The sequence below is a fragment of the Stegostoma tigrinum genome, chromosome 8, assembly GCF_030684315.1.
Source record: "Stegostoma tigrinum isolate sSteTig4 chromosome 8, sSteTig4.hap1, whole genome shotgun sequence".
Lineage (NCBI taxonomy): Eukaryota > Metazoa > Chordata > Chondrichthyes > Orectolobiformes > Stegostomatidae > Stegostoma > Stegostoma tigrinum.
The window spans coordinates 92463421-92480317 of record NC_081361.1 but is presented as its reverse complement, the minus strand read 5'-3'; the positions used below and the strand labels follow the sequence as shown (position 1 = coordinate 92480317).

At 46.2% G+C, this 16897-nt stretch overlaps 1 protein-coding gene across 10 annotated transcripts in view; it reads right to left on the bottom strand.

Moving 5' to 3' along the window:
- miga1 (mitoguardin 1) overlaps positions 1–16897 on the bottom strand; it is a 105402-nt gene that overhangs the window by 63989 nt on the left and 24516 nt on the right. For all 10 annotated transcript variants that reach the window (XM_059648129.1, XM_059648120.1, XM_059648123.1 and 7 more), the window contains 2 exons: positions 13611–13747; positions 10945–11068 (listed from right to left, as the gene is read on the bottom strand). In XM_059648129.1, coding sequence (XP_059504112.1) covers positions 10945–11068; positions 13611–13747 — 261 coding nt within the window. The remainder of the gene's footprint in view (positions 1–10944; positions 11069–13610; positions 13748–16897) is intronic.

Here is a 16897-nt window from a genome sequence, read left to right as displayed (position 1 = left end):
CCTCCCCCGGCTGTTATACTCCATGCCCCATTGAAGGGCCAACATTCCATCAGCCTTCCTGATTACCTGATACACCTGTATGCTTTCTGTAATTCATGCATTAGTCCACCCCAAGTTCCTTTGTGTTGCAGCTTTCTGCAGATTTTTTTGTTGCAAGATTGTTTTAAGGAGCAAATGAAAGATTTTTAAAAATTAAAAACTGCTGACATGATGTTTTCTGGGAACCATCCACACTATTCGAGGTGGAAAGGACTTTCACATTGAGTCAAGGTAGCAGCGATTAAACTGCACCTTTCACTGGGCAGGTTCCTGAAGGTACAAGATACTCAAATGGGTTTCATGGCAGCAGGGAGGCAGGATTAAATCGCCTCAGAGTTGCATTTACATTATATCCAAGAGGACCAGTAAGCACATCACTGAGCTTCTGGCTACCATAACGGTAGCTGTTCTCTTTCTATTTCTGTTCCTGTTCTGTCACCTCGGAGTTTATCACTTAGGGGTTTGTCAGTGGCAATCCAATACGCAGCCTCCTGCTCAATCCGCCAGCTTGCTCTGCTCCAGCGGGCTCCAGCCCTTGGATTCATGCTCATTGGTTCAAGTCTCGCTCTGGACCTTGACAGAATAATCTCAGCCAACAATCCAACTCAGTACTGAGGGAGTGCCGCACTGCCAGTGCTGCCAACCTTTCAAAGGGCTGTTATACCCAGGGCCCATCTGACCTCTCAGCCGGACGTGGAAGGAATGGTAGCGTTAATGTGTAGGGCAGCATTATTGTGCCTCACAGGCTGGTCTATTTAAATACCCCAACCAAAGATTTTTGTCTTTTCTCTAAATTCATTTACAGGCATTACTGGCTGGGCCAGCATTCATTTCTCATCCCTTACTGTCCTCGAGAAGGTGTTGGCAGACCCCCTGCAGTATTAGTGGTGTAGAGAAATCCACAAGGCTGTTAGGGATGCAGCAACATTGAGCCAGCTCTGCTTGAGCCCCATGTCCACCTTTCACTCAGACTCAAGAAGAACTTTGTAATGTTTGCCCGTTGGTGCTACATGAACATGAGTCGCTGTCTTTGGGCTTCGCTGGACGTCTGAAACGGCAGCCCAACGAACAGCGAGTAAAAATAGACATCGATTGTATCCCCTGGCAAAATCGGCCATTCTTCAGCTGTTACATCAACTCCAAGACCAGCTGCAGTTGGAGCATCTCCCACTTCCCAAATGCAAATTGAGGCAGTCTAAACTTCTTCAGCAATATCACCAGCACATGAATGTCTCATCAACAACTTTCCATTCGAAAGATCTATGATTCAAAGGTTAAGTAGGAATATATCCAGCCAGGGTTTATATTTACAATATAGAGACAGCTTGCCTTTCACAGCTTTGAAAAGCATCACAGATGGCACGAGGAGGTCCTTTTTTGTACTGCAGTCCCTGTCCCAATGTAGAAATCACAGCATCTAAATCGTGCACAGCAAGCTCCCACAAACAGCGACGTGACAATGATATTATGATGACAAAGTCACTTTGTTGAGGGAAAGGCTTTCGGCCAGGCTTAAACTGCAAATGTTGTGACTGCAAGGTTATGAACAGGGCACATTGATGAACAACCAGTTAATGACCTAAATTTTGCATTTAGGAAAACAATGAGATTAATAACATTCATTGATTTATGGAATTAATCAGTTGGCAATTTCTAGACTCTGCATGTGTACAGTTAAACCAGAAAATCTGGAAACTCCTATCCCATTTTCTCTGCTTCTCCTCAAACTACACGTAACTGACCCTTGCCAACAAGATTGGACATTCAAATGGATGTAATTATTACAAAACAACCTCAGTGGGACGAAATGTTTAATTTTACAAACATGGAGTTTCAGTCTGTATTGCAAGTGGAAGTAGAAGTGAGCATTTATAGGCAGGTTGCCAGGGAAAGTAATGGTCTAATGGCATCACTACTAGACTACTAATGTGGTTATGCAGAAAATGCTCAAGGGACCCAGGTTCAAATGCCATAAGGGTAGATTGTGGAATTTTAATTCATTGTTTTAAAAAAAAATCCAGCTGATAACCGCTGGCATGCACAAGTAACCACAAGTGTACAAACCAATCAGCAAACTATCGCCAGCTGAATCTGACACTGCCCGCATCTGCTCAGTGTCATGCAGTCTTATCTCACATAGCCTCACTGCATGTAACATAACTCACTGTGAGCTCCAGCAATTTAGGAAATTTCTTCCCCAGTCTATTTCCCATTTCAGACTGCAATCAAAAATACAGAAAAATAAAGTTACGGTTTTTGCAATGATATCCAAGGAGCTGTGTCTCAGTAAGAATGAAAAAGGGAGAAATATGGCATTAAAAACAAAGCTCTATTCTCAAATTTATCCAAAGACTGACTCCTACATAGGAGATTTTATAGAACAAAATCTTAGGTGCAGCACTAGCAGAGTGCTCCCTGATGAACAGTCACTAGTTGAGCACCTCTATTTATAAAATGAGACTTTTTAATTCTGGATTGGGATTGAAACGAATTGATTTTTGGGCTTGAAGAGAATCAAGGTATGTTGGGGGGGAAATAAAAGTCAAAGTGAAAGATCAGCTGCATCCATGTTGAATGGGGGCACGGGAGCGGGCTAGGGGAGGCTCAGGGGGATTATGGGGAGGTTGGGGGATATGGGTGAGGTGCAGGGCATGTGGAAGTCGGAGGGCATGGGGGAGGTGGGGCTAAACAGGCTAATTCTGTTCCCAATCTCTTCTGTTGGGCCTTTCTGTACGTTAATTGGACTTCAAACACACTTTGAAAAGCTTCAACACGAAGCGCTATAAAAACCCAGAGGCATTTTTGCTTCTAATTCGGTTTCTTTTCTGTTGTTTTCCGAACATCTCCCTTCATCTCCTGATTGTGGAGGAGGGGCCACTCTGTTCCCATTTTCTCTGTCCCCCTCTCCCCACACCTCAAAAAAAAATTGAGAAAGTTATTTCCAGCACGTTCTCAAAAGAAAAGTTCCCAATTTTTTTTCCCTTCAACTTCAGCCAGATTTCACAGCGATGCTGTGCTGTACCTGTGCATTCACAGCAACAGGGGCCACCCAGCCTCAGTCCTAACTGTACAGAGACTCAGTTTTCAGTTTTTTATCCCTCAGCTGGCTACCAAGTGTCTCTGTTTCCCTTCACACCACTTGGCAACTTTCAACAGTCCCTATCAGCTATGGCTGCTGACCGTTTTTGCAAAGAATAACTTTCCCTTTATAGAAAGACATCAGGCCGAATGCCAAATTGGTCTCCGTGCTCGCTAGCTCCTGGCCAATCCCCTTGCCCCCTGTTATCAGGGGGACCACGGTGGCTAATGAATCCCAGTGTCCATATCCAGAGACAACTGTGGTGAAAATGTTTCCTTCAGGAAGTCATCTTGACCTTCACTGACGCATCTTTCTATTGATGCCAGAATTTGCTGAAGCTTTCTCTGAATGACTTATGTCGCCTTTTATAACAGCCTCTCCTCCTCTCACAGCAAAGTGATGAACGTTTGACCGAATGAATCCACGTCTTTCATTTCTGACTCCTTCCTTGGTGAGACTCCTCCAAGCGGGCGGAGCTCCTGTCTACCGATCATCGCTTTGGCCTCCTGGCATGGTGGCTCAGTGGTTAGCATTCTTGCCTCACAGCGCCAGGGACCTGGGTTTGATTCCAATTCCAGGCAACTGTCTATGTGGAGTTTGCACATTCTTCCTGTGTCTGCGTGGGTCAACTCCTACAGTCCAAGGATGTGCAGGTTAGGTGGATTGGCCATGGGAAATGCAGCGTTATAGGGATAGCATAGGGGTTGGCATGGGTGGAATGCTGCTTAGAGACAGTGTAGACTTGATGGGCTGAATGGCTTGCTTCCACACTCTAGGTTTCTATGAAATCTTCAGCTTTTAAAGTCCACTGGATTTGTGTCCCTTAACCAAAATCACGAACATGCTTTTTCCTTACCCACAGGCCCAACCTGTCCCCCTCCACCAACACCTTCATCCGCCTAACCAAACTCATCCTTACCCTTAACAATTTCTTCTTCAATTCCTCCCACTTCCTACAGGCAAAGGGGGTGGCCATGGGTACCCACATGGGCCCAAGCTATGCCTGCCTCTTTGTAGGTTACGTGGAACAGTCCCTCTTCTGCACCTCCACTGGCCCTAAACCCCACATCTTCCTCCGTTACATTGACAACTGTATCGGCACTGCCTCGTGCTCCCATGAGGAGCCTGAACAGTTCATCAACTTTACTAACACCTTCTACCCCAACCTCACATTCAGCTGGACCATTTCTGATACCTCTGTCTCCATCCTGGACATCTCTATCTCAAGCTCTGGTAACCGCCTCAACACTAACATCTATCTCAAGTCCACCGACTCCCACAGCTACCTAGACTACACCTTCTCTCGCCCACCTTCCTGGAAGAATGTGATCCCCTACTCCCAGTTCCTCTGTCTCCGGTCCATCAGCTCCCAAGATGGGGAGTTCCACTCCTGCACATTGCAGATGTCCTCATATTTCAAGGATTGTAACATTCCCCCTCCAGTAATTGAAAATGCCCTCAACTGCATCTCTTACGTTTCCCGTATCTCTGCCCTGACATCCACTCCTGCCAACAAAAACAGAGACAGAATCCCCCTTATCCTCACATATCACCCCAACAACCTCCTTATCCACCTTATCATTCTCTGCCACTTCTGCCTCCTGCAATCCAACCCCACAATCAGAGATATTTCCCTCCCCACACCTATCTGTCTGTTGTAGGGACCACTCTCTCTGCAACTCCCTCATTCGCTCCAGAACCCCCACTAACCCCACCACACCCAAGACTTTTCCCTACAACTGTAGGAAGTGCTACACCTGCCCCTCCACCTCCACGCTCACCTCTCTCAAGGCCCCCAAAAAAAACATTCACATCAGACAGGGGTTCACCCGCACACTTGTCATTGTGGTCTACTGCATCTGCTGCTCCTCTACATCAGTGAGACCAAGTATAGACTTGGAGACTGTTTTGTAGAGCGTCTGCACTTTGTTTGCGTCAACATCTCCCAGTAAGGAACCATTTCAACTCCCCCTCCCACTCCCTGGGTGACATGTCCATCCTGGGCCTCCTCCAGTGTCACAACTACGCCACCCACTCATATTCCACCTCAGGAGCCCATAGCCCGACAGCCTAAACATGAATTTCCCCAGTTTTAAAATATCCCCACCCTCAGCATCATCCCATGTCCAACCCTCCCTCTCATCCCCGCCTCCTTGACCTGACACAGCCTGTCCATTTTTTCTCCCACCTATCCGCTCCTCCCACCTCACTGACCAATCCCCACCTGCAGTCACCTATCACAATCCCACCTACCTTCCCCAACCACTCGTCTCCTCTATTTATTTCTGAGCTCCCCTCCCCCTCCCCATTTCTGAAAAAGGGTCCTGGCCCGAAACATCAGCTTTCCCGCTCCTGTGATGCTGCGTGGCCTGCTGTGTTCCTCCAGCTCCACACTGTGTTGTCTCTGACTCCAGCATCTGCAGTTCTTGCTCTCCCTGACATGGATTAATAGCTTGTGGTTATTTGCTGTGCACACATTGGTTATCATGTTTCCAAAACAGTAACAGGGTCTACATTTCAACAGTATTTTACTGGTTGTAAAACGTTTTGAGGTATCCAGGGATTGTGAAAGGGGCTATATTAATGCTAGCTCTTTCTTTAATCATCTCTTCTTTGATTAGTTCCTTCCATATTGTTCTGGTAGGGCTCTGGCCTTTGTACAAAATTACATTTGCTTGTTATGATTCATTCACTTAACAAATCTTGAAAAGCAAATTATTTTCAAAACACCTGTTCAGGCACGTTATGACATTCCTCTGGGGCAGGAGGAACTTGAACCCTGACATTCTGGTCCAAAGTTAGAACACAGAACAGCACAGAGCAGACCCTTCGGCCCATGATGTTGTGCTGACCTATTATCCAAGTAAGATCAATAAAGTTGAGCACACTATCACTGTATCACAACAGCCCTTTGAATGAATCTTGAAAATTTCCGAATAAATACATTTTGTTGAAGCTATTCATCCTGCACTCATCAGGACATTTCACATGAATACAAATTCAAGGCGGAACCAGTAGCTATCCTTCATAAAAGGATAGCACTGTTTGGGTGAATACAAGTTTGAAGGAAACACTGCTGCCAAATCGCAACAACAGGAAAAAAGATGATTAAAATGTACTCTCACCACACATTGTGTAAGGTTGGTTTTCGCCTTGAATATGTATTCTTGCAAATTACCCTGATATGAGCAAGATGCAAAATCTCTGACTAAAACGTGTCGTCTTTAAGCAATACTCAAGTTCTGTGTTACTAAATCTAAAATGATTTGGCCTTCCTCACCATTGACTCCATCTACACTGCTGATTGCCATGGAAAGGCAGGCAACATCATCAAAGGCCCCTCCACCTCAGTCATAATCTCTTCTATCGCAGTGGCTCAGCAGTTAGCACTGCGGCCTCACAGCGCCAGGGACCCAGGTTCGATTCCAGCCTCGGGCGACTGTCTGTGTGGAGTTTGCATATTCTCCCCATATCTGCGTGGGTTTCCTCCCACAGTCCAAAGACGTGCAGGCTAGGTGGACTAGCCGTGCTAAATTGCCCATAGTGTTCAGGGAGGTGTAGATTAAGTTACAGGGGGGTGGGTCCGGGGGGGATGCTCTGATGGTCGGTGTGGATTTGTTGGGCTGAAGGGCCTGTTTTCACGCTGTAGGAATTCTGTGATCAGGCAGAAGATGCTAAAAATTAAACACGCATACCAAAATGTTGTGGAATTAGGTTGGTGAATATCCAGGTGAGTCGCCGATAGGGGTCAGAATGACTAAGGGGATAGAGTGGGTCAAGAGTGACTACATTTAGGTCATGGGGCAAGGGTTGGCGAGGTGTGCTGTAATTGGGAATGTTTGGTTGGAGGTATTGGTTCACTGGCGTGTCAGGGTAGGGGGAAGCTACCGGGGTAGACTAGGAAGACCCTAGATGAAACGAGCTTTGCTTCCCAGTTTACACATCAGTCATGTTATGTTGCTGCCATTTTTTAAAAAAGTATCAAACACAGTTTCTAGCCTGTAACTTGACGTCCTGGGGGATATAACCGATCCCACAATGCTATCTCAAATAGCTGAGGAATTCTCCCCACGATCCAGAGCAATATTTAGTTGTGATTATGATTCTGGAATCTTCCACAAACTGGCCATGGCATTTTTGGCAAAACAACCAAGCAACTGCGCTCTGGAAGCTTCCTATTGGCCATAAGGCATCTTAGGGCATCCTGAAGGGGATGTGAAGGTGCTACACGAATGCAAGTTTCTCTTTCTTTCTGTTAGTGCTCGGTTACAGCCTCTGCTGGGGCAGGATGAGGACTGGGAAAGCGGGGAAGGAAGCTGACAAGACAACAGCTGGACTCCTCATCACGGCCTGACAGCAATAAACCTGTTTCAGAGACAGTATAGGGACTGCAGATGCTGGAGAATCTGAGATAACACGGTGTGGAGCCGGATGAACACAGCAGGCCGAGCAGCATCAGAGGAGCAGGAAACCATTTCTGAGGAAGGGTCTAGGCCCGAGATGTCAGCTTTCCTGCTCCTCTGATGCTGCGTAACCTGCTGTGTTCATCAAGCTCTACACCGTGTTACCTTAGCAATAAACCTGACTCAGTGGCCGGGCCCTTGCACAGTGGGACTAGTGGCTTTACAACCTTCAGCAGGCCTGCTGAACTCAAACGGCAGGTGACAGGGAAGAATGCCAAGCAGGCAGCCAGCAGCTAAATTTGGCTCCGTAACCACCACCCCCACCCCCAACCCCTTCCTCCTCTCACCCCCACCCCCAATCCTTTCCCCGGTGTGACTGCTGCCCCCTGGTGAGCTGGAGCTGCTTTTGCTCTCAATAAACTGAAAAATACATGACAAGGCAAGGCTAGGAAAGTAAGATGCGCATTCAGGTAGCGCCTTCTGTGACTTCAAGGACATCCTCATGTGAGTACTTATGATTCTTGGGCGTTGTGGAAATTCCGGGACACACTCTTGCAACGAAAGCAATGGAATTTGGGCGCCAATGGAAAATCTCAAAACTGAGATCGAGACATTATTGAGGGACACGGGGCCAGAACAGTGAATTGGTCCTTATCTGATACAAATCGGCTTCAATCCAGGCGAGCAACTGAAGTAGCTACCTGGCCTGCCTGTGCTCCCCGGGCAGCCAATTTGCACACAGCAAGATTCCACACAAAACCATGAATAAATGACCACGTCTTCTGTCTGAATGAAAGGTTGTCAAATCATACACTTCCCTTTCCCCGCTGCACAGACACTTTCTGATCTATTTCGGAAAGCCAGTATTTTCTGTTAACCCAGATTCACAGCCCCTGCAGACTCTGCTTCCATCTCTCTTTGCTGGTGTTGGTTAAGGGATAAATTTTAGCCAGGGTATCAAAGACAACACTGCTGCTTTTTGAAATAACTCCAGGGTAAACAGGCCATCATTTTCAAACCTCAGCAGAAAGATGGCACTGTGAAGGCTCTGGAGAGGGTGCAGGAGAGGTTTATCAGGATGCTGCCTGGATTAGAGAGTACGGACTAGGAGTGGCTAGAAAAACTCGGGTTTTCCTCCCTGGAGAGGTCTATAAAATTGTGAGGTGCCCAGATAGGGTTGACAGTCAGAACCTTGAAATGTCTAAAATTAGGGGGCAGGCATTTAAGGCAAAAAGGGCAAAATTCACAGGAGATGTGAGGGGCAGGTTTATTACACAGAGGTGGTAGAACACGCTGCCGGGGTGGTGGTGGAGGCAGATACAACAGGGATGGTTTAAGGGGCTTTTAGGCAAACATATAATTATGCAATGAATGGAGAGATATGGACCAAAAGCAGGGTCAATGGATTAGTATTATTTGGTGACATGTTTGATGCAACAATGTGAACTGAGCATCCCGCTCCTGTGCTGTACTGTTCTATGTTGACAATGCAACACTCCCTCAGTATGGCACCGAAGGCTGGCAATAAGTTGGGTAGGAGAGGTATTGTACTCCAGTCTGAAGTATTGCCTTTGAGAGAGGTGGAAGGCAAAGGCAAAAAGCTGATGCTCAGCAGTGTCTTTCACTGGCCCTGGATAATGGGAAGGAAAGAGTAGGTGCTGTTAACTATTAAAAAAAACAGGAATTGGTAATCAACATAGCTGTTGTATAGAGCTAATGGGAACTGCTGACGCTGGAGAATCCGAGATGACAAAGTGTGGAGCTGAATGAACACAGCAGGCCGAGCAGCATCAGAGGAGCACTAAAGCTGACGTTTCGGGCCTAGACCCAAGGTTCTAGGCCTGAAACGTCACCTTTTGTCCTCCTAAGATGCTGCTTGGCCTGCTGTGTTCATCCAGCTCTACACCTTGTTATAGCTGTTGTACACACCACAACTGAGGAAACTGTGGTAAGGTGAGTGATGGAGCCAGGAAGGAAGAGAAGAGAAAGAGCCAAGAAAGGCAGGGAAACAGTGGTGAGAGATTGAACCGCAACTAAATTGGAATAGGAACAGGGCTTGACAAGAGGAGAAATTGAAAGGTTATCAACTAGCATTACTGATGACCCCAAGGGGGAGAAGCCAAGTGAGAAAGTCTAGCCTCTGCCTCTTAGAAAGGTCACAGAGTGAAAGCTGTGAACGTGTTTTTCACAATGTGCTGTCAAGTCTACCTACAATAGCAACAACTTACATTTGTGCAACAGCTTGGATGAGGGACCATCAGCACCATTGGAAACCACAGAGAGGTGTGAACACAGCCCAGTCAATCACACAAGCCAACCTTCCATCCACTGACTTCATCCATGCTTCTCACCGCTTTGGGCAGATAGCCAAAATCATTGAAGACCCCTCCCACCCCAGTTATAATCGCTTCCAACCTCTTCTGTCAGATAGAAGATCCAAAAGTTGAAACACATGCACCAACGGATTTATGAACAGCTTCTTCCCCACTATCATTAGACTTCTGAATGGATCGCTCATATTTTAAACTTAAATGGTGATCCCGCTCTCTGTGTACCTTCTCTGCAGCTATAACATTATATTCCTCATTCTGTTCTATTACCCTAATGCAGTTTGTATTGTACGATCTGCCTATACAGCATGCAAAACAAAACATTTCACTGTACCTGGGTACATGCAGCAGTTATAAATGAAATCAAGGTACCTCACAGACACATGATCAGTTTGCTCGCGAACCACTTAAGGATAACTAATCAAGGGCTTGGGCAAAATGTTGAGTTTTGAGGAGCAACTTGAAGTTTAAAAGAGGCTGTGGCAGTTGGGGAGACCAAGAAGTTTAGGAAGCAAATTCCAGAGGCTAGAACCAAGGAAACTAAAGGCATGGCTGCTTACGGTGGAGCGAAGGGGCATTACGGAGAAATGAACGGTTGTTAGGGATGCACATGAGGCCAGAATTGGAGGATAGTTAGAGGACTGAAAGAGATTACAGAGATGCTGAGGGCAATGGAGACATGGAAAGATTTGAAAACAAGAGTGAACCATTTTTAACAGAAACAGAGATTGTTGGAAAAGCTCAGCAGGTCTGGCAGCATCTGTGAATAAAAGGTCAGAGTTAATGTTTCGGGTCCAGTGACCCTTCCTTAAAACAGGGATCTGAAACGTCAGCTCTGATTTCCCTTCACTGATGCCACCAGACCTGCTGAGCTTTTCCAGCAATCTCTATTTCTGTTTCTGATTAACAGCATCCACAGTTCTTTTGGTTTTTAATAAACATTTTTAAGATCAGCCTATGCTGCCTTGGGTTAATGTAGTGGATTGGAGATGCGAGGCACATTAGGAATGTATCAGAATAGGGTTTTAGTACTTTCTCAATTGCACAGACAAGCAATGGTTCCCACAAATAAACCACATAAGTGCAGACTCACCAATATCATTCGCTAGAGAAATTGGGTCATGTGTACCCAGAGTGGCTTCAAACTCTTCCTGTAGACGGTAAGCCCTCTGAAGTAAACACTCCAGTTTGTGGATAAACTCTGCACTGATTATGTCCTATTGGAGGCAAAAAGAGATGGATTAATTACACAGAGAACACATCGGCTATTCCAGACTTTCTGAATGTTCCTCATCAGTCAGATTATTTACTGGCCCTTAATTCAGGATTCAATGCCCACTCCAGAATCTTGAGGTCATAGTCTGAGCTGACCATGTGGTGCGCTCCTGCAGAGCCCTGTACTGTTGGAGGTGATATATTAAACACAGGCCTTCCTGCCCTCTGAAAATAACATGGGAGATTCCACAACACTACTATAAAGAACAGAAGTGGAGTTCTCCTCATTATGTTGTGTAATATTTATAATTCACATCAGGGGATAAGAGTACAGGCTGTGGAATGAGCTTCATGATGCTTTGTATACTACCCACCATCACTGCAAATGAACCAGCTTTATTTTTTAGTTTATGAGCCATTGTTATGAACTCCCTTCAACAAGGAAATAGTTTCCTTTGATCTGCTCTATCAGTCCTTTATCGTCTTAAACATCCAATTAGCTAATCCATATTCTGTGCAAACCAACATCTTTATTTAGCCAATTTTGCCCCAGTCATTCACACCTCCTCCAAGTTCAATTAAACTCTTCCTGAGGTGTGGTGTATGATTACTTCTGATTCAGTTTAATCAGATGTAACCATCACAAGCAAAACTTGGTACTACTGAGATAAAGGCTGATGTTTTCTTTATTCTTTCATGGGATGTGTGTATCGCTGGCACGGCTAGCTGTTGTTAACCATTCCTAGTTACCCTTAACACAATTGACTTTCTCGCCAGTTCATAGTGTTACTGTGGATGGGCCTGGAGTCACATGTAGACCAGACCAGGTAGGGATGTCACATTTTCTCCCCTAAATGACATTAGTGAAACAGACAGGATTTTAGAGGAATTCGTTGTGGTCATATGGTTACCAACAGCTGATGATTCGGGCCTAAACCCTTCATCATGAAGGATCTAAGCCCAAAACGTCAGCTTTTGTGCTCCTGAGATGCTGCTTGGCCTGCTTTGTTCATCCAGCTCCACACTTTGTTACCTCGGATTCTCCAGCATCTGCAGTTCCCATTATCTCTGGTTACCAACAGACAAGGTTTTAATTCAGATTTTTATGAAATACTTCACCATCTGTCCTACTGTGATCTGAACTCAATGTCCCTGGGGTTCCGGCATTCTAAATTACTAGGCAAACGGCATTACCACTACACAATTACCTCATACATTACAACATTCATATTTTAGAAACATTTAATTGGCCCTAAAACAATAGGGATGACACAAGATCATGAGAAGTACTCTACAAATGCAAAGACTTTTCTTTATCCTTTATGAAAGTGTCCCTTGCTCCTCTTTCATAGATCATGGTCCTTGTGAGGTTAGCGTAATGCATACTTGAGATATAATCTTAGTTCAGAGTTAACTTAATTTACTCTGATATTCAAACATAGATCCTGATCAGCCTTGCCGACAACGGATTCAAACAAGAAATGGTAATTGTATCCGAGTGCTCTCCCCTACCATTGTTAATGGGTTCCAAGCATTCAGTATGTGCCTCATTCTTCCTGTTCCAGACAAGCATTGCCTTTCATTTATCCACATTAAAATCCATTAACTCTCCACACGGCAAGTCATAAGTAAATATTCTAATACTGAAAGTCCAATGTTCAATTATTTACAGAAAGTGAAAACATGAGCTATTGAATTAAGATGTGTTAGTTTGTGGGATGCAAGCGTCACTTGCTAAGTCCATAACAGCCCTTGAGAAGGTGGTGAGCTGTCTTCTTAAACTGCTACAGTCCATGTGGTGTTGGTATACCTATAGGAGAGAATTCCAGGATTTTGACCCAGTAACGGTGAAAAAGTGACCTATTTTTCTCGGTCAGGATGATACCAGGAGAGCAGTCCCAACTTCTTCAATCTGTCCTCATAGCTGAAGTTTCGCATACCCGGAAGCATTCTGGTGAATCGCTTCTGGGAGCTTGCTGTGCCCAATTAGTCTGCTGCATTTCGACAGTGACTGCACTTGAAAAAAAATTTCTTTCTACTCACTCACGGGATGTTGGCATCGCTGGCCAGGCAGCATTTATTGCCCATCCCTAATTGCCCAGAGGGCAGTTAAGAATCAACAACGTTGCTGTGGGTCTGGAGTCACATATAGATCAGACCAGGTAAGGGTGACAGTTTCCTTCCCTCAAGGACATTAGCAAACCTGATGGAATTTTCCATAAATCAACAATGGTTTCAAGGTCATCATTAGATTCTTAATTCTAGATTTCGTTTTTATTGAATTCAAATTCCACCATCGGCCACAGTGGAAATTGAACCCAGGTCCCCAGAGCATTCGGGATTAATTTTCTATCAATAACACCACCAAGCCATTGGCTACCCCATATCACCTTATTTACTATATCAAGGAGTAACAAGGATGTGAAAGGTGTGACATAAATCCAAACCCTTTCATTACATGTTCTTGCTCCAAAGTGTTGAGTAACCCTGGAGTGCATGGTGTTGCATGTTTATGCTTGGGGTCCTCTCTTTGCCAGGTCTTACCTCTACTGTTTCCTCTGCTATTGCATCTCCTGCCCCCAGCTTAACAGCGGTGCAGTTTGCCTCATCCTCCACCTGCCTGCTGCGGAAAGACAACGCTTGCTCCCATCGCTGAAGAGCTTCCTCAAACAGCTCCATCCCTGCACAGGGGTGACAGTCAGAGGGAACAACAAAACCTTGGTTACCAGCACCAATCATGGAGAGACTTCACGTTCTTAAAACAGCCACAATGATTGAGGAAAGAACACATCCTTTGACGTTATGAAGGGCTATGCTCATGAGTGCCCTCTCAAGTGGGTGTAAAAAAAGCCCCAGTGCTATATAAAGATAATGTCCTTTTTCTTTCTTTATTCATTCACGGGATCAGGGTGTTTCTGGCTGGGCAGCATTTATTGCCCATCCCTAATTTCCCAGAGAGCTGTTAAGAGTGAACCACATTGCTGTGGGTCTGGAGTCACATGTAGGCCAGACCAGGTAAGGACGGCAGAGATAATGGCAACTGCAGATGCTGGGGAATCCAAGACAACAAAATGTGAGGATGGATGAACACAGCAGGCCAAGCAGCATCTCAGGAGCACAAAAGCTGACATTTCGGGCCTAGACCCTTCATCAGAGAGGGGGATGCGGTGAGGGTTCTGGAATAAATAGGGAGAGAGGGGGAGGCGGACCGAAGATGGAGAAAAGAAGATAGGTGGAGAGAGTATAGGTGGGGAGGTAGGGAGGGGATAGGTCAGCCCAGGGAAGACGGACAGGTCAAGGAGGTGGGATGAGGTTAGTAAGTAGATGGGGGTGCGGCTTGGGGTGGGAGGAAGGGATGGGTGAGAGGAAGAACAGGTTAGGGAGGCGGAGACAGGTTGGACTGGTTTTGGGATGCAGTGGGTGGAGTGGAGGAGCTGGGCTGGTTGTGTGGTGCAGTGGGGGGAGGGGACGAACTGGGCTGGTTTAGGGATGCAGTAGGGGAAGGGGAGATTTTGAAACTGGTGAAGTCCACATTGATACCATTAGGCTGCAGGGTTCCCAGGCGGAATATGAGTTGCTGTTCCTGCAACCTTCCGGTGGCATCACTGTGGCACTGCAGGAGGCCCATGATGGACATGTCATCTAAAGAATGGGAGGGGGAGTGGAAATGGTTTGCAACTGGGAGGTGCAGTAGTTTGTTGCGAACTGAGCGGAGGTGTTCTGCAAAGCAGTCTCCAAGCCTCCGCTTGGTTTCCCCAATGTAGAGGAAGCCACACCGGGTACAGTGGATGCAGTATACCACATTGGGTAAGGACGGCAGTTTCCTTCCTTCAGGGACATTAGTGAACCAGATGGATTTTTCCAACAATCAACAATGGATTCATGGTCATCATTAGATTCTTAATTCCAGATTTCTACTGAATTCAAATTTCACCCTCTGCTGTGGTGGGATTCGAACCCGGGTCCCCAGAACATGTTCTGGGTCTTTGGATAAGACCACAAGTCAATAAGACATAGGAGCATAAATTGGGCCATTTGGCCATTGAGTCTGCTCGATGGCTGGTACGTTCCTCAACCCCATTCTCCCGTTTTCTCCCCGTAACCCTTGATCCCCTTGATAATCAAGAACCTATCCATCTCAGTCTTAAATGGATGAACAGTCCAGTGAAAACACCACTAGGCCATCACCTCCGCACCCTCCCCTTGGTGTCATAGGCCATTTCTATTCTTCAAACTAACAGATGACTGCAGTTGCTAGCAAACTGCCATTGTTAGGAGTTCAGCAGCATCTGTGAAGATAGCAACAGAGTTAACACTTCACGTCCCAATAAGACTCTTCTTCCGAACTGAAGGTTGCTGAACTGTGTTCTGAAGAAGAGTCACACCAGTCTTGAAACTGATCCACAGATGTTGCCAGACCTGCTGAGTTTCTCCAGCATTCCCTCTGTCTGTTGCAGTTTTCCATCATCTGCAGTCGTCTGCTCTTTTATTGGTGGGATCTTGCTGTGCACAAACTGACCGCAAGCCCATGTTGTAACTGTGGGGGCACATTATCGGCTGTGAGGACATTCGGGATGCTGGGATGCAGGCTGCTACATCATTGCGAATCTTAGCCAGGTTCACTGGATAAATAAGTTCAGTTATAGAAGGCCACTTTTGGAATACCGCGTGCAATTCTGGTCTCCCTGCTATAGGAAAGATGTTGTGAAACTTGAAAGAGTTCAGAAAAGGTTTGCAAGGACGTCGATAGGGTTGAAGGGTTTGAGCTATAGGGAGAGGCTGAATAGACTGGGGCTACTTTCCCTGGAGTGTCAGAGGCTGAGCTTTTAAAAGTTTATAAAATCATCAGCAGCATAAATATGTCAAGGTCTTTTCCCCAGAGTAGGGGAGTCCAAAACTAGAGGGCATAAGTTTAAGGTGAGAGGGGAAAGATTTAAAAGGGATGTAAGGGGCAACTTTTTCATGCATAAGGTAGTGTGTGTACGGAACGAGCTGCCAGAGGAAGTGATGGAGACTGGTACAATTACAACATTTAAAAGGCATTTGGATTGATACGTAAGTAGGAAGAGTTCAGAGAGATATGGACCAAATGCTGGCAAATGGGGCTAGATTAATTTTGGATATCTGGTTGGCATGGATGTGTTGGACCAATATAATAAAGTGTGAGGCTGGATGAACACAGCAGGCCAAGCAGCATCTCAGGAGCACAAAAGCTGACGTTTCGGGCCTAGACCCTTCATCAGAGAGGGGGATGGGGTGAGGGTTCTGGAATAAATAGGGAGAGAGGAGGAGGCAGACCGAAGATGGAGAGAAAAGAAGATAGGTGGAGAGAGTATAGGTGGGGAGGTAGGGAGGGGATAGGTCAGTCCAGGGAAGACGGACAGGTCAAGGAGGTGGGATGAGGTGAGGAGGTAGGAGATGGGGGTGCGGCTTGGGGTGGGAGGAAGGGATGGGTGAGAGGAAGAACAGGTTAGGGAGGCAGAGACAAGTTGGACTGGTTTTGGGATGCAGTGGGTGGAGGGGAAGAGCTGGGCTGGTTGTGTGGTGCAGTGGGGGGAGGGGACGAATTGGGCTGGTTTAGGGATGCGGTGGGGGAAGGGGAGATTTTGAAACTGGTGAAGTCCACATTGATACCATTAGGCTGCAGGGTTCCCAGGCGGAATATGAGTTGCTGTTCCTGCGACCTTCGGGTGGCATCATTGTGGCACTGCAGGAGGCCCATGATGGACATGTCATCAAGAGAATGGGAGGGGGAGTGGAAATGGTTTGCGACTGGGAGGTGCAGTTGTTTGTTGCGAACTGAGCGGAGGTGTTCTGCAAAGCGGTCCCCA